Source organism: Aulonocara stuartgranti, assembly GCF_965226115.1.
Source record: "Aulonocara stuartgranti genome assembly, chromosome: 14".
Taxonomy (NCBI): Eukaryota; Metazoa; Chordata; class Actinopteri; order Cichliformes; family Cichlidae; genus Aulonocara; species Aulonocara stuartgranti.
This window is the reverse complement of record NC_138950.1, coordinates 19,002,531-19,024,756: the sequence shown is the minus strand read 5'-3', so window position 1 is coordinate 19,024,756 and position 22,226 is coordinate 19,002,531. Positions and strand designations below refer to the sequence as shown.

The window sequence follows — 22,226 nt, the reverse complement described above, 5'->3', positions numbered from 1 at the left end:
CTGACTGCCAGTTTGCATGGAGCTCTAATATCAGTTGGGAAGTTTGGCAGTCACTTTTTATTACAGCAGACACGCTGCCATGTGTGAAATCCCCGTATGTTTGATCAGTCTGTTTTCTGTTTTTTTTTCTTTATTTGTTTGTGTGCACTGATGAGTCAGTTGCATTATAAATCATCTCTCCCACCTTCTAAAAGTCTTTTGTCAGGAGTTTTTTTTGGAGCATTTTGTTTGACAACAAAGGGATGTTTTATGCAGAGGAGGAAGCCTGCGTTGATAGGAAGAAGAAAAAAACAACAACAAAACCTTCCAGGACTGTGGGAACAGCTGCTGTTGACTACCACTCTCACAGGGCTGGTACTCCTGTGTAGTGAGCCATCAAAGTTGAACCTCTCCCCTCCACCTCTGCCCTCTCTAAAAGAAACACCTCCCATTTCCTCTCATCTTCTTACAGGCTCTAAATCAAGGGGGACAATTTCCAGTCAGCTGAGCGAAGAGGGGACTAGAAACAGACCGAGCCTGTGTGTCTCAGTTAGTTTGGCTGAATGTGTCATAACAGAAGCTATTGTCACTTTTAGACCCCATTAAGACTGATGTCATCCCCACACATGCAGATGCAACACAGTGCATACATGATACAAATGATACTCATATCTTTTGAAATCTGGGATTCTTGCATTTAACAACATCTCCTATTAGCTGATATTTGTGCAGATGTAGAAATAAAGCTCATATTTTCTGCACACTGCCCACTTGTGTATCCTACTCAGAAAACATGGTCTCTCCTAAGATGGCGAGGGCAGTCATAACCACTGGAAAGAGGATAATTACGCCCCCTGCTGTTTGTCCTGGCTTATTCTTCTCTAATTATCACCCAGGAGACCAGAAATCTTTGCACACTGACAGACTGAGGAAGAAAATGAACTAACCAAGCAAATCTTTCTCGTGATTTACTCTTAAAATGGTCCGGGTCAGCTTTAGTTAAGTGCAAGCTGCGAAGAGAAGAAAATATTATTCTTTAGTGTGTTTAAATCTGGCTCTCACATGATGATGTATTAATATCCTCACACGATTTTCCAGCTCATGTCTCTCTCTTTTTTTTTTTTTTGTAAAACTGTCTTTTCCATCACCTTCAGAATTCAATCTACAGCACGAAGTGGGTGTTGTGCTATGTTTGGAGGTGTGCAGGATATTGATTGTTCACCCACAGTCATTAAAGAGACAGGAGAACGTGGCCATGGCACCTCTGGGACTGAGTAGGAGAAAAGAAAGAACAGGTCCATATAAAACCCGTAGAGGATGTTCATGAGATTTGCGGCTGAGAGGAGGAAAGTCAGCTTGAGAAGGAAGTGTTTGCGCTCTGCCTTTGCGAAAAACCGCCGCAAGCAAAGGCGCTGGCTGTTCCACCTCTGCAGCTGGCGACGTGCGAGCGACAATAAGTGACTTTAACGGGATCTGCGTGATGAAGTACGGCTCGTGTTTTTCCTGTTTGAGAATGCGTGTGTGCCGTTTGAGTTTGTGCAGTTCGCTGTGTGGCTCAGATGTGTGTGGGTGTTCTGAGTGGGTGCACCGGGAGACTGAAGATGCTCTATCCTGTTTCTCATAAAGTGAACAAGACTGCCTCGGCAGATGAAGCAAAATTGTGTTATTCTTTTGTGATATTGGCATGTAATGTAAAACGGATATACACAGAGAGTGTTTATGACAAGGCAACTGCTGGTGGATTTACATGATCTGAACATCTAAAAAAACATTTTTAGTACAAAAGAGTTTTGTGTTAATCATTCATTAGAGTTGTTGTTAGAACACTATTTCAGCTTCACTGAAACTGCTTTTAATTGCCAGCCTTGCTTATGTTCCACAGAAAAATGAGCTGCTTTGGCTCCTGTAATGTTTACAAAAAACACCAAAAATATCAAGGATTTAATTCACGGACAAAGACTGAGGTGACAGACACTTTAAAGCAGACATCTCACTGAATATTTAAGGTGGATTTATTAGTGTAATGCCACGTCTCTACACCGAAGTTCAGCAAGGTACTATTCAGTTTTTTTGTGTTTTTTTTTTTTAAGCATGAAGCCTCTGCATACAGGGACAAAGGATTTCTACACACCCGATTTAACAGAAGTCAAACAAGTAAATCCCACCAACACAACAACAGAGCATACTGAACCAGTGTGTTATTATTTAAAGCTGTACCAAATGCATCTGGAGAAACAAATAAAGAGGAGTGTAAATTACTGCATGCGTACTGTTCTGGAAGATCAGATTTATAGAAAATGCTTGGAAATGTGGAAAGAACGATTTCACTAACCATGTGACCAAAAGGATAAACAAATAGAACATACATAGCTACTTTTCTTTTGATGTTTTAATCAGTCTTGTAAGCAAGTCAAATAGGTCAAGAACTGTCAAGATACAAGCACATCAGGAAACAATGCAAAATAAGAAGTCTTTTTAAGCCACTAATCACCCAACGTGATGCTTACGAGGTTTACACACAGAGCATATGAAGTGATCCATCCATAAAAAAAAGAAAGAAAGGAAAAAAAAAGCTCTGTTTAGCATTTAGAGGACATTCATTTTCACTTTCACAGATCATCGTCTAAAAACTAGCACACTACCAGAAGTTTCACAAGTACATGCAGTGAGTTGCAAATTCTGGGTCAAAGACATCCGTACTGATGAGGCTGCTGAAGAAGCAGAGAAGGAGTGTTAAAGTTCACAAAAAAAAAAAAGAGAAGGGGAAAAAAGATTCACATAACACACCCTCAAAACTGTTCATTTTCTACTGCTAATTTGTGTTGAAAAAAGACTCCTGGGGTAAAAAGGTCTGCCTGAAAGCCAGCCTAGCCAGCGTATGCCGGCTGTCTCTCACTACCTTGCTTTGCCTCTTTCTCTTCATCCAGGTCGGGACAGGGGTGTCACTGCTCTGGCACAGATGTGTCGTCTCTCTCTACTGCCCCCGATCTTCCTGTCTCTAAAAACAGAAACCGGCATGGCAGTTATGCACCGTATAGGACTTGAAGGAAACTTTAAACTGAGTTTCTATTTAAGGGCGGTTCATTTCCAAGAAATATGACTCTTACGATGAATATATATAACAAATATGATTAAAATATATGTTTAATTTTAAAGAGATAATGCAACGCTTAGAACTTGATTCCTTATCATGGCCGATAAAACTGACGAGCACTTCAGCTGTAAAAAAGGGGGTCTGCCCCTGTGGGAGGTGCTTGTGACGCTTGGTTCCAGTACGACAGGCCCATTAATTCTGCTTGGCCCTTTAAAGCATATAGTGTACCTAATGCACCTGAAGCTATAAATACTTCTCCTACATAAGGATACAAGGCAGCCAGCAACTGGGTTAGGAAGAATCACTGACGTAGACACCTTGTGTCAACCTCATCCCCAAAGAAAAAGCTCTTTTGTCTCACAGGGGGAAAAAAGTGGCATTTTGAGAGCTAGGATTCAAAAGTTTTATATCTTCAAAAAGTTTCCAGTGGTCCAGATTTAAAAAGACAAACTATGATTTGAAGGAACGCAGATGTGCAGATTTGGGAGTTTAACTTTTACTGTTTTTATCTTTGATCTTGGTTTGCAGAAGGCAGAAAATCCATCTAAATGCAGCGTGTGCTCGAGCTGAAACAGAACAAGTCTTCACACTTCTCCAGTTGCTTACAAAAAAAAGAAAGAAAAAAAAAGCATCTGTTGTGACAATGTAGCTTGACATTTTTGAAACTAAACTGAACTCGGATTAAAGTCTTTTATCACTGGCGCGTTCACGGTAAATCTGGAAAGAGATTCATGTAACAGAAAAAAATAATTCAAAGAGTCAATCATCTGTTGCTAAATGAGTCAGATATGTATTTCATTAATCACACTTGGTTTGAGCCTCAAAGGGCTCTAATAGTTGTATTTAATTATGTATACAATTTAAATGGATTCTTTGCCTGCTGTGTAAATGGGGAAAAAATGGCTCGTGTTCCTGCATTATGCAGCATTTGGAACATCCCTAAAACATCAAACTGTGCTAAATTATTTAACAGTAAGCCTAAAATTTGCTTGCTTATCATTTGGAGAATATTAAATTGCTTTAACTGCAAGACTCAAGAGACAGTTTACTAAAATGGCACTTTAGTGTCACTGTTATGTTACAAGGTCTTATTCCCCTTGGATAATATTGAATATTTCCAAGATTATACCTTCTAAAAAAAGAGGAGGACAAAGTTTTGAATTAAAGAAAAAAAAAATCGATTAAAAAAAAACTGGATTAGATCCGGCTTCATCCCTTCATCATGCCATTTTGCCGTTGAACAAGCTGTGCAATTCACAGCAAAAATGTAAAATTTCGTTATTTCGATTACAAATTAGGCTATGACATAATCAGGTCATTTACAGCAGTGTGTGGTGTGACAAGTTTGACACGAATCTGCAAAGCGATAAAGAAAAAGTCTTGTTTTTCCGAGTACTGTAATTTTTTTCCTCATAAATTTACCTGTTCTCTTACCTTATTTCACTCCTTTTGGGGCTGGCTACCTTTAAAGTCTTATCCCTAGATTCTACACCACTGACCTGTTGAACACATCCCCAGTGATGCTCACCTCCTCCCCTTCTGTTTTGTCCTCTGGCTTCAGCTTCTTGCGAGTCATGTGGCCACGAAAGCCAGCCTGAATCTTAGCAGCAGCCCTGTTGGCTTCGGGATCATCCAGGGGGATGTCCATTATGTCCTCCTCCTCCTGGGGCCGGCTGCACTCCTCCTGTGTAGAGGACCACAAAGTATGAGTGAACAGATTTCATGTTTTTCTTCATGAAACACTGGTGGGATAATCTCATGTTCATAACAGATTGCAGGACCATATTTTGTAAAGTTAACCATATAGGTTGCACTGTCTTTTTTGACAGCAAGCAACTTGTTCATTCTTGTTACACAACTTCACTGGGGCTCTTAGGAGGTCAATGGCCCGCTTTTTCCTCACTCTTTCCCCTCTTGTCACATACAGCATATAATACTGCTGATTTCATCGTTTAGCCTGGAAAAGCCATTATCTCTCATATCACAAAACATAAAGCAATGCACAAAATTGATGAAAAAGACTGCGTGGTAGTTTAATGTTTGTGGATAACTGTAGTTTCATCAAGCAAAGCTTAAGTGAAGTTAGAAGTCACCTTTCAAAGAAAAGATAAACTTGTAATTCTGCCGCATTCAGCGTAAAAAAAAAAAAAAAAGGATGACCCAGCGAAAGCGTCGCAGTCACAGCAGCCTCTCGTTCAGACACTAAAAGTACAGAATCCACTGTCCCAAAGGAAACATAGGGTGGGTGGAAATTCTGGCTTGTCACAAACTGTCAGTGGAAGAGTGCCAAAGCTGTCGACGAGTTATGTAAACACCAATTCAAATCGTGTGGCAAACGCATATCAGCTACACCCCGTGCTTCGCTTATGGTAACAGACTGACATTTCACACAAAGGCAGCCCACAGAATGATCCCACTGTCATCCCACTACCTCAGTGAAGCAGTGCATCATGTCTCCAGTGAAACCCCTCCAGTGTAGGAGTGTGACCACCCACCTGTTCAGCCAGCATTCATTAGCCTCTCTGTCTGACTGCTCACTGAGCAGCCCGAATCCAGATCTTTCACAGCAGCAGAGGTGCAGGGTTGCTGCTGCACTGGATTTTTCTGGCAACACACCTTCTCAGTCTTACTGTTATTGAGTTCCTCGAGGGCTCTTTGATTTATTCTGACTCAGATTGATTTGAAATATTCTGGTGAAAATTCTCTTTTAATGTGATGAAAATAGCTCGAAATAGTTTTATAACAAGCCTTTATGTGGAAAAAAAATATCATTATTTGAGGACCATGAAACCACAGTGGTTACCATATACTGCACTCAAGGCAAAAAGAAAAACACACACAGCGGTGTGCATCCGAGGACAACCACATTTGGCAACTAACAAACTATAACTGTACATGCATCCACCTGGAAAACTGATCAGTGCCTAAAAATAGATCGAAAAATATTTTTGAAAAAGTTCATCTGAAGCTCGTACTTACGTTATGACAGTCCATTTCTTACTCTCAGAGATGATTTCAGTCTTCAGGTGAGATGACCTGCTATGACTTCTGTGCCCGAATTTCTATGTGGACCAAGCAAAAGCTCTCTTTAAACGAGTCTCCGGTATAATACAGATGTCTCACTGGCTCTTACTAACAATCACTGTATGTTCAGTAACACCCGCTCACGCACAGAGTGAGAGGGAGAGACATACAGTGAGAGGGAGAGAGAGGGAGAGCGGCAGCAAGGGAACGATTGAGAGAGGAAGAGGAAGGGAGGGAGAGAAAGAGAGACCTCCTACAAACATAACAGCATGTGTTCATCTTTTCAGTCTCATTAGGGTTTCTGACCTACTGTGTTCATTTTACAGTTACAAACATGTAACAGAGCTTAACATTCACTAAGAACAACCTGATGACTGAAGTAAACGAAACAGGCTGGACTGTGCTCCATTTCTCTCTCAGCAATTTATAGCTTGACAGTTTTTCCCACAACTTAATTCATCCTGGATGCAAACTAGGAAAGACTACCACATGCACCAAGCACCATTAAAATTCACACAAGTTGCAGTGTTACAATAACAAACTCCCCAAATAAAAACAAGTGACAAACTTGGAATTACTATGTAAACCAGATGGCCATAAAACAATAAATGCTGACTTTGAAAATTCTACAAATAGTGTGAAAATAAAACTGTGTAAGCATCTTGGGCTATTTTACACTAGGAGGTGTTATAAATTTATTAGAGGCAGAGTGAGCTAACAGCCCTCTCCATCCCTCTGATCCCAGCTGGTATAGCCGCCCACACTCCTCTGCCAGCCTCAGAGACAAGACGGAGAGAGAGGGAGAAACAGAAAACATCCATTTATCTGAGTTATATCTCTGACATTAACTCACTCCTGCTGGTTTGCTTGCCATTCACATTCAGACAATATGCTAAGTTATGCAAACGCCTAATTTCACTGGGCTGACCTGCTTTATCGATCAGCTAACTTTCTCAAACTGGGTATTTATATTTATACTCACTGGAATGAATTAAGAAGTCGATCCTGCTTTCATGAGTGCATCTAACACAGTATTGAGATGATTAATGTATAGGAATTTCGTTGTGGGCAGTTGTAAATAGACAGTTAAAAGCATAACAGTCCAACATTACAGGGGAGAGCTGCTAGGTTACTGCTTGAGCAGCTGGATTTACATTTATACACTCCACAGTTTTGCTGTGTTTCAGCTAAAGTCAAATCCATCGCTAGGTAGGCAAATACAGAAACTGATGTTTAATCACTCGGTTAAAACTGTTATTAAAGGTAGATTACTGATACAGAGGGTGCCTAGCAACTATCAGCATCACCATCTCCTATTAATTCCATGACGACATGAAGAGAGCAGGATGGTGAGGGGTTACCATAGTAACATAGTCAGTACCCCTTCCTACACTCCTACTTTGTGTGCGTGTGTGTGTGCGCGCGTGTGTGTTTGGAGTCCTGTTGGTCCAGACAAATCAGACGGGGCTAACTGTGACAGCAATAAAAAAAATTACAGGCTTAATTCACAAGACAAATTGTTTAGTTGGTCTTTTATGATGACAGATTAGAGAATCAAGCTTCAATCTGTGGAGGCAGTGGAGGCTCCCAGGAGGAGTGCGGCAGGAGTGAAGGCCTCCGACGGCCTCTTCCGCGTGCCCAAATGTGAAAAAAAGACTGATTGCGCTTAACTTTGAATGTGAAATTCCTGTAGATTTCAGCTGAGATAATGACATTCAAAGTATAAGTGCAAACTACCATAAGTCATCCAGAAAAGGAACTATTTCGAAGGTATTTTCAATCACCCACCCCCAGATCCACCGAGGGAGAAGAAAATGAAGGCCTCTGTTGATCAGGCTTGTCCTCACAGAGGTTATTTATATAGGCTACCTGAGACAGGAATGGAAACAGAACAAACTGTAGCCTAGCTAAAGCCATCTCTGTGTCAAACATTGTGTCATCCTCAGCTGGCTAACAGAAAGTGGAGGCCATGAAGTTAGCTGCCAGGGCGCGTGTTAAACTCAGTTTATTGCTAATTTTTTAATAGGGTCATGTCTTTACTGTGTACAATTATTAATTAATACCTTTAAGATGCAAAGTAGCTTTCACATTTTAACGATAAAGGGAGGAGTGAACACCCAGTGTTAAAAAGAATCAAGATTACCTTGTCGGTACTCTCTTGCACTGTGGTGTCCTCAGGTAGCCTTTCTTCTCCTTGGTGGACATCAGCAGCCCAATCTGCACTGTGAGGGAGCGTGATTTTCTCCTCCTCATGCATCATGGCACTTTTCTCTTGTATTTCAGAGTCAGTCATCCCCTCTCCAAGTTCCTCTCCTTCCTTTGATGTGACCTCTTTTTCCTCCACTGTGTCCTCTGGCTGCGACCATACAAGTGTTATCCGACTCTCCTCGTTCTCCGGTGGATGTTGCGCTCTCTCCTCAAAGACTTCTCTCTCTGCCCCCATTCTAGCCATTGATGTATTTGACTGGGTTGCTTGTGATGAATTATTTTCCGCCCCACCATCATTAATTTCCTGATCCCTTGTCTTGCTGTAAACCTTCTTGTGAGTTTCTTCGATATCTCCTCCAACCACATCTGTCATGTGGCCTTCTTTGAAATCAGGGTCATCTGAGCCTGTCTCTTTTTCTGAATCTTCACTCTTGAGAAATATGGCCTCACTTAGCTGCTCATTATTTTCAATTGCAGGATTGGTTTCATACTCTTGGTTCTCTTTTTCTGCCTCTGTGCTATGCTGATTTAATGAGCTGGTGTCCTCACCTTTTTCCTTTTCATCATCATCATCATCATCACTTAAATTGAGGTCATCTGTCCATTTGGCCCTGTTAACTCCCTTTTCAGCTTCATGTTTATGGCTGCCTTGTGTATCAGCAACACAGTGGCCAGTTGGAATTGCAGTAGTGTCCTCTGACTCTTCCTTCTCTCGCATTTCTAATACATCCATCTGTAAGGCATTTGTTGAACTCTGTTCCTCTGGCTGTTTCTCCGCAGCCTTACTAATCTGCTGAGCTTCTGGAACATCTTCAAAGCTAATTTCAACCAAAGAATCCTCCTTTGGAATAACATTACCATCTAAGCTACCCCTGCTATGAGCTACACTTTCATGAGTCTCCCCAGAATAAGCTTCAGTCTCTGTTCTTTCCTCGTTTCCTTTGTCTGGCTGATCCTCTGCTTGTTCTCGGTTGTTCTCAGTGATTTCAGCTTGAGCCACTGACGATTTTACAAGAATGTCCTCCGGCTGGTGTTTCAGATTTTCTTCACTAACACGTGTAACATTCTCAGCAGTTGCTCCTTTCATTGTTCCCTCTGTTCCTTCAAGCTCTGCAGCGCACACATCCACATCAGCTAGGCCAGAATACTGAATGACTTCCACTGGCTCTACAACTTCAGTATTTTCCTCTTCTCCTGAATCGACAAGCTCCTCGTGTGCAACTGCTGGTCCTTGTTTGTTAACTTCCTCATCTTCTGATGCTATTAACTCCAGAGCACACACATCCACATTTGACAGCCCTCTGAATGATGACAAGTCAGTGGGCTCTAACTCAAAGTGAGGTATATTTTGGTCTGGAACAGTTTTATTAGCCGCCCTGTCAACTTGATCAAATACAGTTACTGCTGGATCGCTTTGGTTGTCTGTGCCACTCGGTTCCTCTGACTGTGCAGCTGCTGTTCGGAACCTGTAGACTGACTCTTCATTGTCTGTGTTTTCAGTCTTTTTTGAGACATTAGGGTGCGAGATTTCATCTGAACGACTTGATTTGTCTTCAATTCGGGACTCAAATGATTTTTCTCTAAAAAGTAAAAATAGAACTTATGTAATTAAAATGCTCATGAAATGACAGAGCAAAACAATGCTTTTCAAAAGAGAATATGTAATGATGCCTCTGTAAAACTCATCTGGAAATTATGCTTATCTTCCTGCAGCTGGTGGTCTTTTTTTGATGAGTTCTTCCCTTTCTCCTCAACCTTGGCACTGCAAATCTAACAGTGATTCCATTACTAAGCTGATGAGTTTCTGGTATTCTAAGCTTTTGTTCCACAATGTATTTTCCCTTTTCTTGATAACATCCCCTGAAAATGCCAAATTTCTATAGGATGTGTGGCTATTAAATAAAGAGAATGAACTAAATGTAAGCTTAATACTGCATTAGCAACATTAATTAATTGCAAACCTTCTTACACTACAGCATTGATTTTAAAATACTGATTATTTCTGGTTTTAAAAACGTTCAGCTTCCATGAGACTGTTATAGTGCATGTCAAAAAAATATCAGTTTTATTGCGAGGATAACTGCAGTCACGTGACTTTTCTTTTCTAGTTTTCCACAGCGACACAAAACCACAACTGTGCCTACAAAAAAAACAATAAAAAACCTTAAACCAAATGACTCCAGAAGCACTTCAGCAGCAAAAAAACGATGCTGTATTTCATCATCATCCCTCCTCTCTGTCCTTTCCCTCTCGTTCCTCCTCTCCCTTTCCACTCGCGCCTCCTGACTGCACATCACATGAGACTCACTTGGAAACGGTCACCTCTGTTACTGTTTCTTTTGAAGTGTTAGTCTGAAAAACAAACAAACAGACACAAAGAAAAGTCTGCAACAGTGAACTGAAAGTAGCTGCTGAACAGAAACAATCTGCTTTGATTTGCAAATGATTTAAACCCTATAATTAGTTGGAAGAAAGACATCACGTCGAGTGCTGAAATTGAGAATTGTTAATATCTTCTGAAAAATGCCGTGCTGATTTGTATATTGATTGGCAGCCGTGTGGCGATATATATTTTTTTAATTTAAGAAAGGGACAATAAATCACCTAAAATGTAACCCTTAAACATCACCCCAAACCTTTCAGTTCAAATCTATTACTTTAATCTCAGAAAGTTTTTTCCAAAAAGGAATAAAACTGTTTATGCTTAAATAGCCATTTTCTCCATGACTTACCTTAGATCCCTAAGTATAGTTGCACCTGATGGGATTAGCCCTCTTTAACTGTCTTATATCTCTTATCCTAAAGTTCAACAACACTGACTTGAGTCCCCTTGGCTGCTGTTAAACACATTTCCTGTGTTGCTCACCTTTTCCTCTTCTATTTTGCCCTCCGGTTTCAGCTTCTTACGATCCATGTGGCCACAAAAGCCAGCCTGAATTTTAGCAGCAGCCCTGTTGGCCTCAGGGTCATCCAGGGGGATGTTCATTATGTCCACAATGTCCTCCTCTTTCTGGGGCTGGATGCCCTCCTCCTGTGTAGAGCCACCAAGTATGAATTTATGATGCTAGAGGAGCAGATTTCATGCTCATATGGGAACGAGTTTCTTCATCAAACACTGGAGGAAGAATCTCATGCTTAACAGATTGCAGCACCATATTTTGTGAAGTTAACCATATAGCTGCACATTTGTTTTGCTTTTTTTGACAGCAAACAAATTGTGGTTATTCTTGTTATTAAGTAAGTGCAATGGGGCTCTTTGTCACTTCAAAAGCCAACACCATTTCCACAGGTGTAGAAAATAAAACAGCAGCCACTCAATCTGCCTTTACAAACATCTGTGAAAAAGCTCTGATGAAAATGTTTTATCACTAGCAGTTTTAAAGTATATCTGGAAGCAGATATACCAGAAAAACCCCCTGAAAGATTAAATCACCTGTGGTTAAATTAGTCAGCTACGTCTTTCATTAATCTCACTTAGCCTCAAAAAGGCTCTAAAAGGTGTATTTAATTATGTATACCATTTAGAGGAAATATTTTCCTGGAGTGTAAATGGGAAAAAATGGCCTGTGTTCCTGCATTATGGAGTAAATGGAACCACCTTGAAACATCAAACTACGCTAATAATTATTGAAGAGCATGCCAAAAGTTGTTTTCTTATCTTATATAGAATATTGAATTGCTTTAGCTGCAAGACCCAAGAGACTGTTTCCTAAGATGGCACATCATGGCTATTTTTATGTTACAAACTTTCAGCCTCCTTAGATAGTCTTGAATATTTATATGAGGTTTAAAGTCTTGAATTTATGAGAAAAAAAGATTGTGTTTTTGTCCATAAACCTCATTACTTCATAAAACCTCAAATGCAAACTGGGAAAACTCAAAAGTGCTCTGTGTAAAATACAACAGGATGAATGTAAGTGGCAGTTTGCTTATAACTTACCTATTTCACTAAGTGTAGTTGTTGTACCTGATAGGATTAGCTCTCTTTAACCGCCTTACATGTCTTATCCCAAAGTTGAACACCACTGACCTGAGGCCCCCTGGCTGCTATCTTCAATTTTACTTACCTTTTCCTCTTCTATTTTGCCCTCTGGTTTCAGCTTCTTACGATTCATGCGGTCACGAAAGCCAGCCTGAATTTTGGCAGCAGCTCTGTTGGCCTCAGGATCATCCAAGGGGATGTCCATGATGTCCTCCTCCTGGGGCCGGCTGCACTCCTCCTGTGAAGAGAACCACTAAGTATGATGGTAGAGGAGCAGATTTCATGCTTATATGAGAAAGTTTTGCTGTGTGAAACACTGGTGGGAGAACCTCATGCTTAACAGACCGCAGGACCATATTTTCTAAAGTTAACCATAGATGCTGTACAGTCTTTTTTTGACTCGAGTGAACTGTGCTTGCAGAGCTTCTCATCGGCTTTAGATAACTGCAGTTGGGCTCACTGTCACCTCAAACCAGTGTACTTCTAGTCACAAGCCCAGATTAATGGGGATGGTTGCTGAAAGGGCATCCAGTTTAAAATCTTTGCCAAATCGAACAAACATCAAGAATGAGATTTCCATACCGGATCAGCTGGGGCCCAGGTTAACAATGACCGCCTCTGGTGCTGTTTGCCAACAGGGTGCCGGTGGAAACTGTGCTACTGTTAGCCAAAGACAAATGAAGAGTAAAGGCGGAAGGCATGTTAGGAGGCAGTGAGAGAGAAGGAAAGCAAAACAGATTACATATGTGTGAATACGAGGGAGACAGGTGTAAGTGAAGCTGCAAGGAGTAGAGGTAGCGAAGGTATATGAGTTTAAGAAGAAAAGAGTGCAGGCAGGGTGGAGTGGGAGGGGATGAGTGTCAGAGATGATTTGTGACAGAAGGAGAGCATAAAATCGAGTATATCAGAAGGTCAACTTAGGTAAAGCAGCTTGGAGACAAAGTTAGAGAGGCAAGGCTCGTTAGAGTGGTTAGGACATGAACAGAGGCAAGATGTACTGGACAAAAGAAGTTAATTATGGAGCTATCCAGGAGGAAAAGAGGAAGACCACAGATAAGATTTATGGATGTAGTGAAGGAGGACATGCCGGGGGTCTGTGATAAAGGAGGATGCTGACCATGGGGTGAGATGGAAACAGATCCACTGTGGTGAGCTCTAACAAGAATAGCCAGAAGAAGAAGACGAATATACCGTTTAAACTGATTTTTTTTTCTCTACTGTGTAAATGGAAAACTGTTTTTGGAGCATACCTAAAACATCAAACTATGTTAAATTGCCTAAGACCATGCATAAAATTTGTTTGCTTATCATGTACTGATTATTCAGTTGCTTTAATGGTAGGACTCAAGAGATGTTTTATTAAGATGGCACATTAGTGCAATTAATCCTCGAATAGTCATGAATATTTCCAGAAATGAGAGAAAAATTGTGTTTTTGTCCTTAAACCTCATTATTTCATCAGACAGACCCAAGACTCAAAAAGTGCTCTCGATAAAACACAGCAGCAAGACTGTAAGAAGCAATGGTCATATTGGTCTCTCTATTGCAATGTAGGAGTAGTACTAAAGTTGGATCTTTGCCGTCTTGCTGTTGAACAGGCTGTCCAATTCATGGAAATGTCTCTTCAAATGTCCTTACTATGACTGTGCTTAAGTCTGTGGTGCAATGAGCTTGATCCAAGTTTGAAGAATGAGGAAGAAAAAATAATTAGTTTCACTTATAATTTTTTTTTGCTTTAATTCTCAGAACACTCCTTTATCTTTTGTAAAACTGAGTTTTTCCCTTAAAATTTCCTCTTGCATCAAAGACAATATCAAACTTTTTATTTAGCAAATTAATTTTTTTAAACTCTGAAAATTTTCCCTAAAATGTTTAATTGGTTTATGCTTAAACAACTCATTAACTGCCTTATATCTCTCATACCCAAGCTCAGTCCAACTGGCTGCTGTTGAACACAATGTTGCTCACCTTATCTCCTTCTTTGACCTCTGGCTTCAGCTGCTTACGAATCATGTGGCCACGAAAGCCAGCCTGAATTTTGGCAGCAGCCCTGTTGGCCTCGGGATCATCCAGGGGGATGTCCATGATGTCCACAATGTCCTCCTTCTTCTGGGACTGGCTGCACTCCTCCTGTTTAGAAGACCAACAAGTACTAGTTTATGATGGTAGAGGAGCAGATTTAATGGTCACATGAGATTTCTTTTCTCTATCAAACACTGGTGGCAGGATCTCAAGCTTCACAGATTGCAGGACCACATTTTGTAAAAAGTTAACCTTGTTTGTCTTTGTTTTATTTCGCATTGGAGGACTAGGGTTTTTGCAGCATGAACAGCCTGTTTTTCAGAATCAGAATACTTTATTAATCCCGAAGGAAATTAGTCATAGCAAATGGAATCAATCTAATTTAAGTCCAGACTTTGACTAGGTAACACCAAAGCCTTGATTTTGTTTTTCTGAGCCATCTTGAGGTGGACTTTTATTTGTCTTTTACTTGCAGACCTTATTTCTTATCTGTTCTTGTGTTTCTTTAGACCATGTCATGACACCAGGTAGGTTTTTCTCATAATAAATGAAATCTTTTCTTGGAAACATTTAAGTGCGACAAACTAAAAAAATAAATAAAAATGAGAAGGCACTGTATTTACAACAGCACACATTTGCAGTATAGGTCAGAGAACTAAACTGGCCTGTTTGCAGTTAAAACCTGTCATCCAATAAAAACTTCTGGCCCATTGGAACCACAATATATGACAAAAAAGAACAACAACTGTTGAAATAATATGCCGAGCAACTAAAGGCAACATATGCTTTCAAAACCAGTCTTTGGAACATTAGCCCACAGTTTTCTTGGTGATTTTTTTTTAAATGTTTTGTCCAATTAAACATGAGCAGATATTACATTTATATAAAATTCTAATTAAATTTAAAGTTATTTTCAGCCTTTAATATCTGTTGGTACCATTTTCAGGTAAACACAGAGTTGGTTTTTCTTTTTTCTTATTGAGTATCTTGTATATCACTGCATGTTGTTTCGTGTTACAGTTTACACAGCAGTCCAACTCTTTGGGGAATGAGGTTGCACAAGTATGGTGCGACCATTACCTAAACTTATACAACTACCTCAGGGCTCTTGAACGCATGGTTGTTGTAGAATCTATCTTCCAGTTTAGCAGCCCACTCGGCAGGGTCCATGCCACTCTCTGCAATGACAGAAAAGCCGTACTTTTCAGGTCAATTCAGTTTCATTTACATTATGCAAAGTCACAAGGACATGCTAGTAATTTCGAGGAGCTTATGGGAAATATGATAGGCAAACTATTACAAGTATTTAGCGAAGAAAAGAAACATACACAAATCTTTGAACGGGACATACTGTTACTTCATCACGTTAAAAGTTAGAAAGTTATAGTTACCTTGTCTTTCTTTTAGAAGAGCTTCGAAGTACTGCGCGGCATATTTGGGGATGTCTTCAGGCTGGTCTCGTAGGACTTCACGGGTCAGTCCCTCTAGTATGGTACCAAATCCTCGCGGGACCCGCAGGTGAGTGTTTGAGAAAGGCACTGCCATTTTTTAAGGGGGCACAAACGTCTGTGACAACTAGCTCTAAACGACTCTCATTAACTGACTTCAGAATACCAGAAACCTTAACAAAATTTTTTATGAATTAGTCACAGTGGATACCTAAAAACTGGCAGCAACCCCAAACCAACTGTTCACCCCGGAGTGTTTTGTTGATAGTTGTTTCTAAGCAACGATTAGCGCTACTACGGCCATCAGGAAGGGTCAAATGACATGAAAGTCAAGAAATGACAGCTTTATTGAATATAAACCTCAATACAGATACACCACGCGAACAATAGAATAAAAAAAGCATAAATGGAAAACAAATACATCCTTCAAAACCATATATACATAAAAAACATATCTCTATTTTTTCTTCACATTCCTCTGCAGCAGCAGTCGAAGTCAGGCGTAGGTGATCACTGCATACTCAGAGTTGGTGCTCATCTTGCGGCTGACCTCTCTGACCTGGGGAACATGCAGTCTGTCAGCTGAACGAGAGGCCTGCAGGTGACACCTCGGTTTATCTCCCCACCGCTGGAGGGGAAGAAGGATAAAAAAGACCCCTAATGTGTTTGTGCTATAAACAGAGTTTTTATACTTTCGCACTTTTTACTAGCTTTTATTTATTTATTTATTTACAGTTTTAGACTTTTTAAAATATACGTATATATGGGCAAGATTAATGGAAATCAGCACAGGTATTATAATAAAAACACAGAACGTTTTGAAAAAACTTGACTCAGTCTTGTAGACATTCAAAGTCTTAGTAATCAAAACCTCATCAGATAAGCTGTGATAACATTTTCTTTTTTACCAAACTAACAAATACTAAAACTTCCTTTATTTGTTTAATTTTAGTTATTTAGTTTTTCAAGTTTGTGTTTTTGAGTTAATTAAAGTTTGTTTGTTTGTTTTCACATCCACTTTTAGTTTTTAGTTAACCTTTAGTTAGATAAAATAACCCTGGTAATAGAAATACTGGTTGTAGGCTTTTCTGTTTTTTTCTTCTTCTAAATTATCAAAGCACATCTATACAAGGTAACCACTTAAAAGAAGGTAACCACTCAAAAAATTGCTTTGCACACATGCCTTACAATTACACGTAAATAAAAAAAAGCCACAATTTGTTTAAAACCTTAAAAAATATTCTATTTTTGCTTTAGCTTTATTTATAGCATTCCTCACATATGAAATGAGTAAAAGAAACTTTTTGAACAAGTAAGATGAACACATGAACGTTTCTGATATAAAATGAATCTCATTGCTTATATATTCTGCAATTAGCAATTCAGAATCATGCACAGGTATGTGAGCTGCAGCACACTGCAAGTAGCTGGTAATAGAGCATGGGAAATAACATTTCGAGCTCAGTGAAACACAAGTAACAAACATGTTTACTACTTTGTCTCTCACCTCTTTTTGGTCTCCGGCTATCAGGTAGCCGACCTGAGTGAGTTCTGGTGTGCTGACACCACGGACGGTGATCATAATGTCAGCGTAAGGAACTTCAGTATCACTCTCATTATCTGGGTCAGAGAAAGCATTTGTTTCATTAGTTATTGTCTTTGTTTCTATAGGGTAGATGATGATAAGGTGTCATTCAAATGAAAAGTGTTGAGATTGTCTTACCTGGTGGAGGAATCCTCAAAGTCACCCTTTCACTTTGTGTTGACCCTGAGAAATAGGACAGGTATGAATAATAGAAGGAACAAAAATTGAAGCTCGTATTTGTCGCTTTTACATTTGATATTTAAAACTGTTTACCTTTTATCTGTAGCTGGGCTACATGTGGTGATTGTGGTAAGCTGAAAAGGAAAACATATAGCAAAAGGCCCAATAAAGAATATTGCAAGTCTAACATTTAAAGGTAATTGAAGTCAGATTTAAATAAAGAGAAGTTCTGAAATTGTACTCACTCCAATTTGGACACAGTAGGCTCCTCTGGAATATGAGATATTATCAATATAATGTTAAATAGTTATACGGACACAGTTGTGTATATTTTATCATTCAGAACTTTTTAAAGCTGGTGTATGTTCACAGTGTAGTATCTTGTGATCACCTTTACCGTTCCAGTTCTGTCTGTTCCGATTAAAACACAAGTATACAGCCAATGCTGCAAGAACCAGGGCTACAGCTACGGAAACTGTTGCCAAAACCTTAATTCCAGTAAATTCTCCTGTTAACATGGAAACAACAGTATTAACTTAGACTGAACTGGATCGAAAGGCAAACATTTACTTCTCCCTTCTCCATACAGATGTTAATAAGTAACAATGATTCTCTTTAAAAGTTTTCATAATATCCACTGTTTCAGAGTCCCATCTCACCTCCAGGGGAATTTGGCTTGGCAGGAAAAGATGCTGAAGAATGAAGAATGCAATATATTAAATGAAAGTCATGCTCAAAAATGTTCAGCTACAGCTATGAAAAATTTTGCATCTCTTCAAATCACAGCTTCTTACCATTTTTGTTGTAATTTTTTGGAGCATCTGTGTTTGGAAGACTTCTCTGAGCTGAAAAAAGGAAAAGTTAAAGTGAAATCCAATTTGCTTACCTCTTTATTGAGCAGCTGCACATATTTGCATAAACTAAAGTTTATCTACCTCGAAGCTGAAGCAAAAAGAGACGCTCTGTTTTTTGTTGAAGCTGAGGATCCTCTTTATCTACTGTGTAGCAAGTGTAGTTGTTTTTCAGATGTCCCGCGGACACATTGGTGAGACAAAGAAACACTGTGCAAAAGCTGCCTTCTCTAAACATCATGTGGCAGCCAAAGATGTTGAGCGCTTTACTCCAGTAGCCTTGAACGAATCCACTGGAGCAATTGTAAGTGCAATTTAATGTAACGGAGTCCCCCAACTCCACAGTCACTAAATCAATGGGTGTCTTCGTGTAAATACAGTTTACACAATCTGTGAAGAAAGGTAATAAAATTTTTTACCTCAAATAGCGCGCATTTGTCTAAATAAATGTGTTTGAAATATCTAAAGCCCAGGGCAATAACAAACATCATATAAACTTTACCTCGTGTCATCCAAAAAAAGAGTAAAGTGAGATAGATTGAGCTGTTCATTGCTGTTCTCTGTTTTTCTAATTTTCTCCTGCCTCAAAAGATGAAACTGGATCTGTTGTGCTCCTGTAGGCTGGTGATGCATGCACCTGCACAAACACACTTAAGTACCCACACACATGTTCCAACGCTTGAGTGAGGGTACAGGAAGTGGTAACCCAAAGATTACGTTGCTGTTTAAAAATATTCATAACTTTCCATTTATTGCACCTGACATCCTGCAAAGTGCAGGCGCAAAAATGTCTGCAGATCCACTAGTCCTCACTGCACCCACAGAGGCTGCATTTGAATTTCCTTTTACACCGTAATTAAATAATTTATCCTAAAATTTTTACCTCGTGAAAATATAATTGGTCTTATGTGATTAAACATTTAATGTTTGGCAATGGAATTGATTTAATTTCATTTTTAATACCTTAAAAAAAACAGTTTCTTCTTTATTGCATCTTAATGACTTACAAGAGCAACATAAATAATTTAAATGATCCACCAGCAGAGACACCATCTAGGTGAACTTCAACGCGTCATGCATTATTGAAAGAAGCAGATATAGTTACCGAACATTACTGCACACTATTGTCAGCTGAAGCAACCACCTGGGAATCAGATTTCATCCACGTTTCACTTTTAGTGGCTGGGGGCCTCTCACTTTCAAGTCTTTAAACGATCACTCTGGGAGACTAACTCCATTAAGTCTTTAACGTTAACTTAGTTGTTACCAACTTCTAAGTGATTCAGCAATAATGTGTTCATGGGAAATAATACACCTGCGCTGCTCTTTAGCTTTTGCTATCTTTTTACTGCGGACGGAGTCTGGAGTTTCTTCAGGTAAGCAACTCCTTTTTAAATATTGACAAATTAAACTAAGTAACTACCAAAACCACACTGACTACACGAGAATGTTCTATCTATTGTTCTAACAATAATTTATGTAACGCCTGAAGGGAGTGCAGACTACCCCCTCAGTGAGGAAACAGATGTGGATCAGTGTCCAGGAGGAAAATACTTCTTCAACCAGCTTTGCTTAGAGTGTCCCTCTGGTCATTTGTGAGTCATCAACTATTTTTGAACTGTTAGATCTGTAATCTTTCACTAATAAGAGAGTTTTCTATAAAATGGATAATAAATTATACAAATTATAAATTATTTTTGTTTTATAGCTGCTCTGGCAATTCGTCTGCACCGCAAAGATGCCCAGCAGGAACATTCAACATGTACACAGGGAAGAGCAGTATCACTGACTGCAAGGTAAGACATGTTAATGCAAAACAAAACAACAAAAACACTTCTGGCTTCATGCTTTGTTTTCAAATTAAGAGAAAATGCATGTTTCAACTACAGTATGATGACTTGTCATAGCAGAGCCCATAGAAGAGCCAAAGTGAAGACAAGTGACTGCAGAGCGATGCAGGAATTAATAATTAGTTACAAAGCTGTTTTGTTGTCATCATGTGTGCTCTTATTGCTCATTTCTTTATGTCGCAGCCTTGTTTTCCAGATCTCATCAGTTCAGAGGAACGAGTGGATTGTAAGCTGTGTCCTGCAGGCTTCTCATGTGATCCAACCATTGGGATTCTTTATTTATGCCCCCCAGGACAGCATTCGCCAGAGGGGGTCCTGCAGTGTCTGAGCTGTCCTGTGGATTCTGTCTGCACCTCGGGTTTCCCTTATAGGGTCAGACCTAATAATAGTGGATAAGAAGTTAAATCCTCCAACATTCTGTGCATTTGAGGCATTCTTTTTTTTTCTTCTCTTTTGTCAACATGTCTTATAGTGTGGACCTGGCAAGGAGCCCAATCCAGATCACACCGTGTGTAACGACTGTCCTCTGGGCTTTTATTCTACTATGTGTACGATCCAGTGTCTGCAGTGTCCAGCAGGTATAAAAGACAAACAAAACAAATCTTCTGCTCCCAAACATTTAAAGAAGTTTGATATAAATAGCTTTATTTACAACTAAAAAGTTCTCATAAAAATGTAAAAAACACTTTTTTTCTTTGTTTCTTAGGAAGTTACTGTCCAGATAGTGGAATGTCTCAGCCACTTCCCTGTCCTCCTGGTTGGTCTTCTACACCTGGACAGGGTTACTGCAGCAGCTGTAATAACACATCCATACTGTGTGGTGGAGCTATAACCCCCCGCTGGAGCCAGCCAGTCCACAGAGCCAGTCAGTCCATCACCTGTCGACCAGGAACATACAAAGATGTGACAGAAGAGTTTGGTTGTATGGTCTGTCCATTAGGTTGGTGTTAAGTGCTGCATGTTATCATTCATCTTATAATTTCCTTTACTTACCAAAGAAATGTCAAATGTACCTGTGTTTTACCCCCGCAGGTCATTACTGTGTGGGAGGGGTAGCTATACCCTGTCCTGCAGGTACTTACGGCCCTAAAGAAGGCCTGCAGAGACTGAGAGACTGCACAATCTGTCCTGCAGGTAAAGGAATGGTGGCAAAGCATCTGGACAAGTGGTAAAATTGTTTGTCCATGTGCAAAAACTATATATGTGCAGAAGAGTATGTCTCATCATATCTATAACATACCTAACCCTTGGAAAGCAAATGTAATAGTTTATCTGGACTGTATGACTGTATAATATCCTCTTAAAATGTTCTTCTATGAAGAGTTTTATACATAGCATTGTATAAAAAATACTTTTTCTCTAGGGTTTTACTGTCTGGAAGGTACCTCACAGAGACCCACCTCCCAGTTCCTGTGCCCACAAGGCTATTACTGTGAAGAGGGCACTGCCACCCCGCAGGGGTCACCTTGCCCCACTGGCACAGCGGGGGAACAACTGGGTCAGACAAGTAGGGCAGGATGCAAGAGATGTAGGGAAGGACGCTTCTGTCCTGCAGGTAAGTCTCAGCATTAACAAACTGACTTCACTTGACAAAAATATTAAGATGTGTCCCAGAAAGTAACTATTTTCATAGTTGAAGAAATAAGATGAAATATAGATTTTAGAGTGTGTGTGCGTATCTGTAAACAGGGTCATCAAGTCCTGGTTTGCCCTGTGCTCGGGGTAGATACTGCCCTGCTGGTACTTTGGAAGAAGTTATATGTCCTCCAGGCACCTTCACCCCTCATCAAGGGGCGATAAGTGAGTTTAAGTATGCTATTATTATTATTAATACTAATTATAAGTATTATTATTATTATTACTGATTTATATATACACTATAGTAGACACAAAGCTCTGTTTTATATTTAGTAAGTCAAACTAAATATTTTCTTTTGAAATGAATTTATACTCCTTCACAAAAGCCCCAGCCTAATATGATATTATAGCGCTCTATCACAGCA

The 22,226-nt window shown here is 39.7% G+C and overlaps 2 protein-coding genes across 6 annotated transcripts; both read right to left on the bottom strand.

Annotated features, from left to right (window-relative positions):
- Positions 1-2,350: 2,350 nt before the first annotated feature.
- On the bottom strand, positions 2,351-16,042 carry nrgnb (neurogranin (protein kinase C substrate, RC3) b). Of its 4 annotated transcripts, none has more exons than XM_082504167.1 (9): positions 15,701-16,042; positions 15,405-15,487; positions 14,256-14,417; positions 12,373-12,525; positions 11,172-11,336; positions 10,614-10,657; positions 8,241-9,885; positions 4,602-4,757; positions 2,351-2,977 (listed from the first exon to the last, which is right to left on the bottom strand). In XM_082504167.1, the coding sequence occupies exons 1-9, from the start codon at positions 15,852-15,854 to the stop codon at positions 2,954-2,956; spliced, it is 2,586 nt and encodes an 861-aa protein (XP_082360293.1). In that variant the 5' UTR covers positions 15,855-16,042; the 3' UTR covers positions 2,351-2,953. The 4 variants fall into 4 exon arrangements, with proteins under 4 accessions (XP_082360293.1, XP_082360294.1, XP_082360296.1 ...); XM_082504168.1 differs by having other exon boundaries at positions 15,408-15,487; XM_082504169.1 differs by lacking the exon at positions 2,351-2,977 and adding an exon at positions 6,053-6,135 and having other exon boundaries at positions 4,608-4,757.
- A 99-nt stretch (positions 16,043-16,141) lies between these two features.
- On the bottom strand, positions 16,142-18,998 carry LOC309687750 (uncharacterized protein). Of its 2 annotated transcripts, none has more exons than XM_082502921.1 (10): positions 18,876-18,998; positions 18,458-18,763; positions 18,317-18,367; positions 18,182-18,214; positions 17,914-18,030; positions 17,768-17,792; positions 17,616-17,656; positions 17,481-17,525; positions 17,265-17,377; positions 16,142-16,385 (listed from the first exon to the last, which is right to left on the bottom strand). In XM_082502921.1, the coding sequence occupies exons 1-10, from the start codon at positions 18,922-18,924 to the stop codon at positions 16,254-16,256; spliced, it is 912 nt and encodes a 303-aa protein (XP_082359047.1). In that variant the 5' UTR covers positions 18,925-18,998; the 3' UTR covers positions 16,142-16,253. The 2 variants fall into 2 exon arrangements, with proteins under 2 accessions (XP_082359047.1, XP_082359048.1); XM_082502922.1 differs by having other exon boundaries at positions 17,920-18,030.
- Positions 18,999-22,226: the final 3,228 nt, after the last annotated feature.